General features: G+C 49.9%; 1 protein-coding gene across 1 annotated transcript; it reads right to left on the bottom strand.

Moving 5' to 3' along the window:
* Positions 1 to 4,724: 4,724 nt before the first annotated feature.
* Positions 4,725 to 5,785, bottom strand: LOC136560897 (G-protein coupled receptor 35-like). Its single transcript, XM_066557010.1, has one exon. It carries the CDS (start codon positions 5,783 to 5,785, stop codon positions 4,844 to 4,846), a length of 942 nt encoding a protein of 313 aa, XP_066413107.1. The 3' UTR covers positions 4,725 to 4,843.
* Between the last annotated feature and the right edge of the window lie 4,612 nt (positions 5,786 to 10,397).

Here is a 10,397-nt window from a genome sequence, read left to right as displayed (position 1 = left end):
GCTGTTGAAGAGGTGAGGGCAGTGGTTTCCAGGCAGTTTTGTGATTATTATAAAGTGTTTCACTCTGAATCACAGTAGTTCTCTTGTCTTCCATAGCTCTTCTCAGCCAGCAATTCTGAGAAAACTGTGACCCTGTGACCTGCTGGCTCTGTGACTGCTCAGTGGTTGCAGGTGCCTGTGTCTCAGGGGTGCTCTTGGGCTCCCCACGAGAGCCTATTTACCAGAAAAGCTCAGACAAGTTGATCAATGAGCCTAAAGATGCTGATATTAGCACCTTGAATTGCTGTCTTGGGCAAACGTATTTCCCCTTTCCACTTTGCTCTAAGGTCACATTAGAGCAGCTTCTGGAGTATTTCTGCATTGTCTGTCTGCACATCACATCATGGCCCTTAAAATAATTCCATGCCAGTGTACAGTCACAATATAGTACAAACTTCTAAATTTCCAGGGACTGCTTTTGCATTTCTTGGGGCTGCTCCTTGGTGGATGCTTACAAGTAGTTACTGACATATTAGTGTGCCCAGCTCATTGATCCCCAACCAACAACATTTTTATGTCATGGTCCTTGTTGGTACTTTAATCTTCAAAGTCATCCAGCTTCTGGACTGTGATAGTTTCATCATTGTATAGAAAACTTTGCATCTTCCTCAAGCGTTGTTCACAGCCTCCTCTTGTCTGTTTCCAGGAAATCACTAGTGGTACAAACCATGAGCAGTCAAAGTCATGCCTGGAGGGGCTCAGCTCATAGAACCTCTCCAGTGTGATGCTTCCCATCCACAGCTTGGTGCTGTGGCAGCCAGATGAGGGTCTCATCAGCCCAGTGAGGTCTCAAGACAGGGAGAAGCCATGTCACTAGGCACAAAGCACCTGGCTGTGAGCAGCAGGTTCACCAGCATGTGTCAAAGCAAACTCAACACCAGCTACCAGCAGGCAAAGCTAGGATAAAGTGCTGTCTGCAGAGAACTTACATGGCTCCTGCTGAGGCTCTTGGGTCTGTGCCTGATTCCTGGCCACGGCAGCATCAGAATCCCCATTCTTCTCTGCACCCTGTTTCTCTGTCAGCCACCATCCTCTGCAGCTGCTCAGGGTCCCCTCCTTCCACGCAGTCACAGGTTTTCTCACCCCTGCCATGGACCACTGACGCTCACTTGGTATTTCCCCTGTCTCAGTCCTGTGAGTGCTGTCCCCGTGTGGCGTAGAGGAGGTGACACTTGTGCTGTGTCCCTGCTGGCAGCTCTCGGGCATGGTATTCCAGGGCCCAGCAGCACTGCAGAGCACTGGTGCCTGTCCCTAAAGAACCGTGCACTGACACCAGCATCCACCACATTGTGCCTGGAAAAGCGATTTTCTAAAAGAAAGTAGCCAGTGGGACAAAATATTCTTGTAAGGTGAAGAACCACTGGTATTGCCTGCTGTCAGACAGACTGATGAGCTCCTGCCTCCTTTCCCTGCTGGGAAAAATCTCCATCTCCCCTGCATGGCTGTGTCCTGCTGGCTGCAGCTGCAGGGGCAGAGCCCCTGGCAGGATGGGAGGATGTGCTGGTACCATCTCCACACACGGGGAAGGACACAGGGCTCTGGCTGCCCTGCAGTGCCTCTGCCTCGCAGGGTTGCTTTCCTGCCTTTCTCACGGCCAGAAGGGATGGTGCAACAGCAGATCTTGACTAAAAGAGAACTGTAGGGTTGAGAGCAAAACATGTCAGTCTTATTTTTAGCACATCAAATGGCGGTTTGAGGCTAAGTGCAGCAATCCCACACAATGACCAGCCCTGGCTGTTGGGGCTGTTTCCCCTTTCCCCTTCCCCAGCACTGCACGGAATTGCCTTTTGCAGGAAACGCTGTCGGGGCTCCTGTGCTGCAACCCTCCCCATGCTTCTGCAGTGATGCCTTTTGGGGCTACCTAAAAACAGAGGCCAGACAGAATTAAGGGAATAAAAAGCAGTTCTATTTATTGAAGGGCCTTCAGGTACATTTAGGGCAGATGAAGACCTACAAGGGCTACACCCAAAAATGGATGATGGGTCACAGGTTTTCACACTTTTATAAATTTGTCCATTTGATATTGGGGGTCAATCTTCCAAGTACAGCTTCAGGTAATGAAGCCATGTACCCCAAATTTACTGCCCCCAATTCACTTTTATTTTACATCTCTCAGGGCCTGGGGCAGTGAGATGTCCTTGATTGGAGAGGAATTGTTGTGTCTGCCCAAAATGGGAAAGCAGCAGCCCACACTGTGTGTGGAGTTTAGAATTAAACACTAAAGAACTGCAGGATTATAAATACATGAAAAACACAAAAGCTAAAAATCCCAAGGCATCAGCAGCACCAGGGACCAGCTGAGTATCTGTGCCCACACACTGGGCAGGACATGGAAAAGCCTGTGCTTCCCACAAGCCTGATGCTGCTTCAGGGCTTGTGGAGTTCCCTGGAGGCTGCTGGGCAGCACTCACCCCTGGAACAGCTGTGCTGTGCCAAGGAAACAAAATCAGAGAGGCCTCCAGCACCTGGAAGCAGCACCCAGCCCACAGCTCCCCAGTATTGTCCTTCAGCCCCCTGAGTAAGAACTCAGCTCTCAGGCCTGCCCAAATGCCACCAAACAGCAAAATAAAGTCTAATGCCAGCCCCTGCCTTCTATGCATAGGAGGGCCAAAAATGTTATATTGGTGGCTACTCACTCACTCACTCACTCACTCACCCACATAAAAGCAGATTATTTTTGCAGATTCATAAAAGCAAGATTCTGAATTTTTTGTAGGCTTTTCCTTCTATTGTTTGTTGTTTTTTATTTTTTTCCTCACAAGCCTGAAGTGGAAACCATTATCAGCATTTTTTTCTTTTAAGGGACAGGAAATTTACATCTTGCAGAAATGTTGGTAAAATGCAGTGGTTCAACCTTGCTGTTTGGGGGAGCTGATGGACTCTGGCAGCTGTGGCTGGTCCCCACTACCATTTCCCAGACTCTTGTGCTAGGAAATGGAAAAGATTTGGGGTTAAGGATGTTGCCATCCTCCTGGATTGCTATTGCAGTGCTGGATGGAGGCCAGCAGTTTGTTGTGGCCCAGGGTCTGATAACTCATCTGTTCCATTTACTGGGAGCACTCAGGGAACTGAGGCTTTGTTCAGACTGAAGCAGGATGCCAGAAATCCATCCAAAACTTGACATATAAACCAGATAATAATTTTTGTCCAGGGTAGAACATATATCTTCAGATAATCAGAAAGTTCCTTGCTCATTTTTGGGTTTCACTGCTAAATACCCTGCTGGAAGGCAGATCTTATATCTCGGTAGCAAAGGCTTTTCTCCCAGTCTCCAGGATAGGTTTAGCATTAAGAGTAGAGGACTCTGATGCATAATGGTAATAAATTAATATTTATAGATATGTTACTATGACACATCTTTATTTTCACTTGCAAAAGTATGGATTTTTTGTTTGTTTTCATAGCACTCAGTGGAAACAGCAAAAAAAAATCCCAATGATGACAGAGATTGTGAAGTCAACTACTTTCTGCTTTACAATGAGAAAAAGGAACACTATATGTGAGGCCACATGTATAAAAAGCATTGCTATTCTGTATTTCAGAGTAGATAACCTATTTGGAGCCCATTGGAAATTGAACAAGTTCTCCATGTTAACTGGGAGAAAACATGAGCATGACCAAATCTGCAAAAATAAGCAAGTTATTTGCTTTCTGGATTAACAGTAGGTTGATATGAATCTTCATCTCTTTTTTTCAAAATAATAAAAAAAAATCATAATAATCTTTTTGGAACAGTCATTCATTATAAGCAATGAGATGCAAAGTCTCAGAAGGGAATCACAGGTCCAAAACTGGTTTTGAAGGCCCTCTGTGCTGTTCCTGAAGTTTTTCCTTGCTGAACATCACTTGCCTGGCTTGTAAGAGACGTCTGTCAAGAAGCCCTCTTGCTTTCTGGGGGTAGTTAATTGCAGCATATTTGTTGATGGGTGACAACACTCACACATCTCCTTAAGCAATATATGTTGATAAGATCAGGCACTGTTTGTCTCCCATATCTTTTCCTGTCTTTGAAAAGATCATTTAGAGGCAGAACGAGGACTAAACAGTGTGCAATGGTTAAACTGGTCACATACACACACACATACACACAGGCTACTTGCTCTGCTTGCAGTGAAATACCAGGAATGCCAGAGCATTAGAAAATACACCAGTGAAGAAAACTGGGACTGGAGTTATCAGCTGAATGACCTGAGTAGTTTCATTTGTTCTTATGGCACGATTGCTCACTGCAGCTTCTGCTGTGTTGTCTGCCCAAGAATTGACACAAAGCAGGTGGATCTAATCCTGGATATGGGACACTTTCCGTGCTGGGAACAGTCCTTTGTGTGTTTATTTCACCAAGGTCTAGTCAGCGGTTTCAGACTGTGGTCTGAACCAGTGTCACTACTGCGTGGTGACACACTCATAGGGGAACTATATGTCAGTTGCCACTAAGGAAGTTAACTGCCTCTAAGTTTACATCAGCAGAATATGGGCTTGCAGTCCCAGGAGGAAATATTCTAGAGGTTTACAAGTCAGAAGACACTGAAAGTGAAGGACCATGAAGCCAACCAAGACAAGCTGTCACCAGGAGGCGCCTGGAGCTGCGATGCAATACAAGACTGTAGTCAGAGCTGGAGTCAAGTCACTGAGGACAGCAGGACAAAATTCAAGTTAACATCAGACCCTTTGGAGGGGTTTGCCCCTTTTTGTCCATCTGCCTATGCCTACAATGATTGCAAACACTGTATGTGGCTCCATTGCCTGTGCCTCAAAACTTGAGCAGCTTTGTGGCACTCAACACCTGCCATGCACTACACCTTGTTCATACCATCACTTGATCCGTGGGTGGCTCTGACTCCTTGCTTTGGTTCATCTTGGACCTGATAAATATACACTTGGAGAACATAGAAGAAAACTCTGGAAATTCCTTGGCTGCAAAATAATAGCAAAATGCATCCAGACAGCAGTTACAATTTGCTAAGCATGCAGAGGCCTTAATATAGGTTATAACTCCTGGCAGCAGAGAACAAGCTCCAGTAGCTTCCACTGCAAACCGCAAGAGCAGTGAGATGTGGAAAGGTGAGAAACAGACAGCAAACACACACAAATTCACAGAAACTATCTGCACAGCCTTCTGGAATAGTTTTGTCTCATGAGGACCTGTGGCCATCTTCTTTTTTAGACATCTGATGACTTGTACTGAGCAAAACATCACAATCCCTAAGGGAATAAAATACCCACAGATGCTGTAGACTAAAGAGGAATAGTTAGGTAGAAGAGATTGTTTCCGAAAGCAAAAACCTTCCTGGTTACTGCGATACGTGCAGTATGAAATGGAATAAATGATCATTGCTATCCAGAGAAAGCCACAGACAGAAGCTGACTTCAGTGGGGATCGAAGGATCTTTGCTTTTAGAGGGAACTTGATTGCAATGTATCGATCAATCGCAATCAGGGTGATGATAAAGATGCTCATAGGCATGTTTGTAAAATAGATGTTTTGTATGGTTAAACACAGCCGGTCTATGGGATGTCTGAACTTGCTAAAATACAGCAGGAAAGGCAGGGTGAAGAGCAGGGAAGTGTCTGCCATGATGAGGTTGATCATGTACACCTTGGTCTCAGTCCACCTCTTGATTTTGCAGCAGAAGACCCAGAAGGCAATTGCATTCAGTGGGATCCCCAGAGCGAGCACTGGGATGTACACAACCAGCTGAAGCACCACAATGGTATCATCTGGATCTCTGTTAGTGCAGTTCTCCATGTTGGGCTGTCTCTGCAAGGAAAGAGTGCAGGCATGAGACTGAGCTCACTGGCAGTGTCCTGCGGCTGTGCCCTCCTCTCATGGCCCTGCAGCTCTTCGTGTCCCTGCACTGCTCATGTGGGCAGCCTCAAAAACTGAACTGGTTTTTGTTCAGTCCACAGAACTACCGAGACTGCCCTTTCTTACTGCTGGTGCAGGGTTAAGCTTGCCTCACCGTCTCTCCAGTCCTGGTATGAACAGTTGGGTCACAGCAAAGCAGAATACTCTTTTTCATTGTTACCTTTGCTCTGCTGTGGTTGTCAGAGCCACTGGCTTTAGGACAGCCCACACCAGAGCTGGGCAGCATTATCCATCTGCCCTGGGAAGTATTCCCCATTTTTCCTGGGCAGAATTCCCCATTCGCCCTGGGCAGCATTATCCATCTGCCCTGGGCAGCATTCCCCATTCGCCCTGGGCAGCATTCCCCATTCGCCCTCCACAGCCCTTGGTTTGCTGCTGAAGCCACCCTATGGGTTTGCTCTGGGTCTTGCCAGACCTGAGAACATCGTCAGGGCTTGAGCCCTTCCAGCCCAGTGGCTTTGCTCCCAGGGGCAGTGGGAATGCTGCTGCAGGCTGCTGGGTGGGTGGGTGCCTGCTGTGGGCAGGATTTGTGCTCCCAAACACAAATCCATCCTCTGGTGGGGAGGAACAGCTCAGCAGGGATATTAGCAGCCCTAGCAGATAACAGGCTTCCAGAGAAAGAAGGGAAAGTGAGCAAATGAGCACATGTGTCTGATCTCAACCTTCAAAGGTAGGAAGCAAAAATTTTGGTCAGAAAACATGAATCTGAGAACTTATCTCCTGCTCTTCCTTTAAATATCTCAGGGCATTTGCCACCGGCAAAGAGGATGAATCAGACTTTGTCTGCAGCTCATATAGGAAGTGTTTGCAATGAGCCAGGAACGGGAAGTGCCCAGATTCCTACAATCTCTTACCAATACCTTGCCTTATAAGTCAGCAGCTTCGAAACATCAACATGCAAATTGTAGTTAAAATAGATGATTGCATTAAGTAAGTGAACTGTTTCTAGTGTCCAAGACTGGGAGATAGATCTGGCACAGGAAAGCACAACACCTGCCCTAGTACCAGAACGGGTATGGCAGTACTGAACCCCAGGCATACAGTCATTTTTAGGGTGGAATTCATGGAGGAGCTAACACACAGCCAGTGTCCTGGTGCTCTTGGGCTTTCAGCCTCATAGGTTTTGGCCCCTCTGTGGTTTCAGCCTATGCTGCAGCTGTTCCCTGGCAGGCTGTTGTGGTCACCTTGCAGTGAAAAAGCCACTTTGCCTGCCTATCAGTGGCCTGAGGAACAGCTGAGCCCTCTGGGCTGGACATGCCAGCCCCAGGGAGCCCCGCACAAGCACGGAGCTGGTGGCAGCTCCAAGGCTGTGTGCCAGCTGTCCCCACACCTGAGGGAGCATTAATGGGACCTGCAGCGAGGGGCAGAGACCCCTGAGCGGGATGTGGCTGCCATCAGAGGCAGAGGAGCTGTGGGAGCAGCAGGGAGCCAGGCAGCGGCACTGAGTGCAGGGGAGCAGGGGTGAGAGGCGCACCCTGAGGGGCCGGGCAGGGCACGGTCGCTGCTGTGGGACAGGGAAGGGCCGGCTGGCTTTACCTGCTCCGCGGGCGGGCTGCTCCTCAGACAGGCCGCGGCTGTCTCGGCAGGGAAGGGATCCGTGCTGGCCGTGCTGTCACTGCTGTCCCGGGGCTGTCACAGCCCGGCAGGGCTGAGCCCAGCACTGAACTCGTGCGAACACCAGCGCTTCATTTATGCCCTGACTTCCTCGGGCTGGAGCCTCTGGTGCCCTCTGTTGTCCCGCTGCCGGCAGCTCAGAGCTCCGCCGTCGGTCCCCCCGCTCATACCCGCCTCGCCTCACACAGCCCGGCAATTAAAATGTCATCTTTCCAGTCGGGGGAAAACAATTTCTGAGATAAAACCCGTAATGGTTGCAAATTGCCCGTCTGGCAGCAGAAGGTTCCTCAGGGAGGCTGGGCAGCGGTGCTGCGGTGGCAGAGGGGGCCCGGGCGGGACAGGGACATTTCCGAGGGGACAGTGGTGCCTGTGCCCCCGGGGACAGCGAGCCTGGGGACACACAGGGCTGCTGTCACCTGCACCTGACAGATCTGTGGGCTGGCTCTCCCTCAGCACAGCAGCCAGGAGTGCAACTCTGCCCATCAGTGCCACTGGGAAGCCATGTCACGGCAGTCACTGCCACCAGTGTGGCACTGAGGGGCTGCGACCTTTGGGAGCATGGTTAGGAGCTGCCCAGTGGTGTGTCACAGACATTTGCATGGGTTTTGCTGCCCACTGGCTAGAGCAATTGGAATCCCATCTCTCTGAGCCAGCTGACAGGAGCCAGACTGACTCCCTCAGGATTTGTCCCAATAATTCTTGTCTTTGGAGCTGTCATGGTTTGACACTGGCCAAATGCCAGGCACCCACGAGAGCTGCTCACTCGCCCTCCCCTGCCACGGCTGGGCAGAGGAGAGGAACATTTAACAAAGGGTTCCTAAGCTGAAATAAGGACTGGGAGAAAACACTTCAAGGGCAAAACAAGCTCATCTTAGAGATACAAAGTGATTTTATTACTTACAAAATTAGAGGAGGATAATAAGAAGTAAAGTAAGCCCTTAAAACACCTTTTCTTCTCCCAACCCCTCCCTCCTTCCCACTGACAGCACAGGGAGTCATGGGCATGGGGGTTTGGGTCAGTTCACCCCCGAGATTTCCTTCTGCTGCTCTGGGAGAGCAGTCCCTGTGAGACCATGGGAGAGACAGTTCTCTGTGAACTTCTCCAGAGTTGGGTCCACTCTCAAGAGCAGCACTTCTCCCAAAATTCCTGCTATGTGAGTCCCTCCCATGGGAGACAGTCCTCCCAAAACTGCTGCAGTGTGGGTCACTCATCCACGGGGTGCAGTCCTCCAAGAACAGGCTGCTCCAGCCTGGGAGCAGGGCCCCCTCTCCACTGAGTCTTCCACTGGATCACAGCCTCCTCCAGGCATCCACCTGCTCCAGCATGGGCACCTTCCCCATGGGCTGGGGGGGAATCTCTGCATCCCCTGTGGATCTCTGCATCCCCTGTGGATCTCTGCATCCCCCATGGATCCCCAGGGGCTGGGGGTGGATCTCTGCATCCCCTGTGGATCCCCACGGGCTTTGAGTGGATCTCTGCATCCCCCCTGTATCCCCAGGGACTGTAGGGGCACAGCTGTCTCACCATGCTCTCACCACAGCCTGCAGAGGAATCTCACCTCTGGCTCCTAGAGCACCTCCTGTCTGTCCTTCTCCACTGATCTTGGTGTCTCCACATTGTTTCCCTCACATGTTCTCACCTTCTCCTTTTCTCTGGCTAGAAAAAGCTATATTTTGATTTTCTTCTTAAATCTGTTACCACTGAGGTGTTTCCAATCTCTCTCATTGGCCCAGCCTTGGCCAACAGCACGTCCATCCTCAGACCCATCAGGGACTGGCTCTGCCAGGCACAGTGGAAGCTTCCAGCAGCTTCTCACAGGAGCCACCTCTGTGGACCCCCTGCTACCAAAAACCAGGCCCTGCAAACCCAGCACAGGAGCTCATGCTCTCAAAGATGAAGCAGCTGTGGGCTGACAGAGGGCAGGTATAGGTCACGGGGGAAGATGTGTTTGTGGGCAGGAAAGACTCCCCCATACTGTCTTGGTGGAACACTCTGAGTATTGCTGGGCAGAGCTCAGTGCTGTTTTGGGGTTTTTTTTAGCATTCAGAAAGAAAAAAAAGCCCAGTTCTAGGCAGCATTTATCCACTTCCTCTCTCCCCTGACTTTTCTAGGCTACTGACTTGTGGAAAAACACAAATCTGTGATGGAAATGTTAAAGGTGTCAGTGTGGGCAGGCTGTGGAAACCCAGCAGGGTGGGGCTGCTCTGAGCCCAATGGCACAGCCTGGTGACACAGCACAAGCCAGGGCAGGGCAGTGCCAGGGTGGCGAGTGCTGGGGCAGCAGTGAAATGCCTTCAGCGTGTGGGGGGAACAGCCCTGCAGGGATGGCTGCTCTGAGGAGCTGTCTGGGAACCAGGGCTCAGCAGGGCAGCTGGAGGCACCTGGCAGGAAGACAGCTCTGAAATCTGGACTTTGTGCCTTTATGGCATTGGACAAGTGTTGCTTTCATCCCAGAAGTGTTCCTTCACACCTGTCTGACCTGTTGAGTTGAAGGGGAAGGAGCTCAGGACAGCCTAGGCTGTTTTGTAGGGACGTGTGCTTAATTATACACCAGAACCATCTGAACAGCCACCCAGCCCAAGCTGCCAAAGGAATGGTATAAATATAAACTGGTGTCTTGGTTTGGAAAGACAGGGGTCTGCTAAGGAAGGCAGGAGCCCCCCCTGAAATGGAGAATGTAAACCTCCACCCCTCTGAGTTGCTATAAATTTTAAATTAAGGGGCTCTCAGGCAAAAATATGGGAGCAAGAATAACAGTTCTTTAAGGGGGAAGAAAATGAAAGGATAAAATAAACAATGCAGTAGACTGGAACAACACTGCCAGAGTCAGAACCCAGCCTGACACCCTGTGGGTCAGGGTGCTGGCAGCAGTCCCAT

Source organism: Molothrus aeneus, chromosome 10 (assembly GCF_037042795.1).
Source record: "Molothrus aeneus isolate 106 chromosome 10, BPBGC_Maene_1.0, whole genome shotgun sequence".
Classification (NCBI taxonomy): Eukaryota; Metazoa; Chordata; class Aves; order Passeriformes; family Icteridae; genus Molothrus; species Molothrus aeneus.
This window is presented reverse-complemented; position numbering and strand designations above follow the sequence as displayed.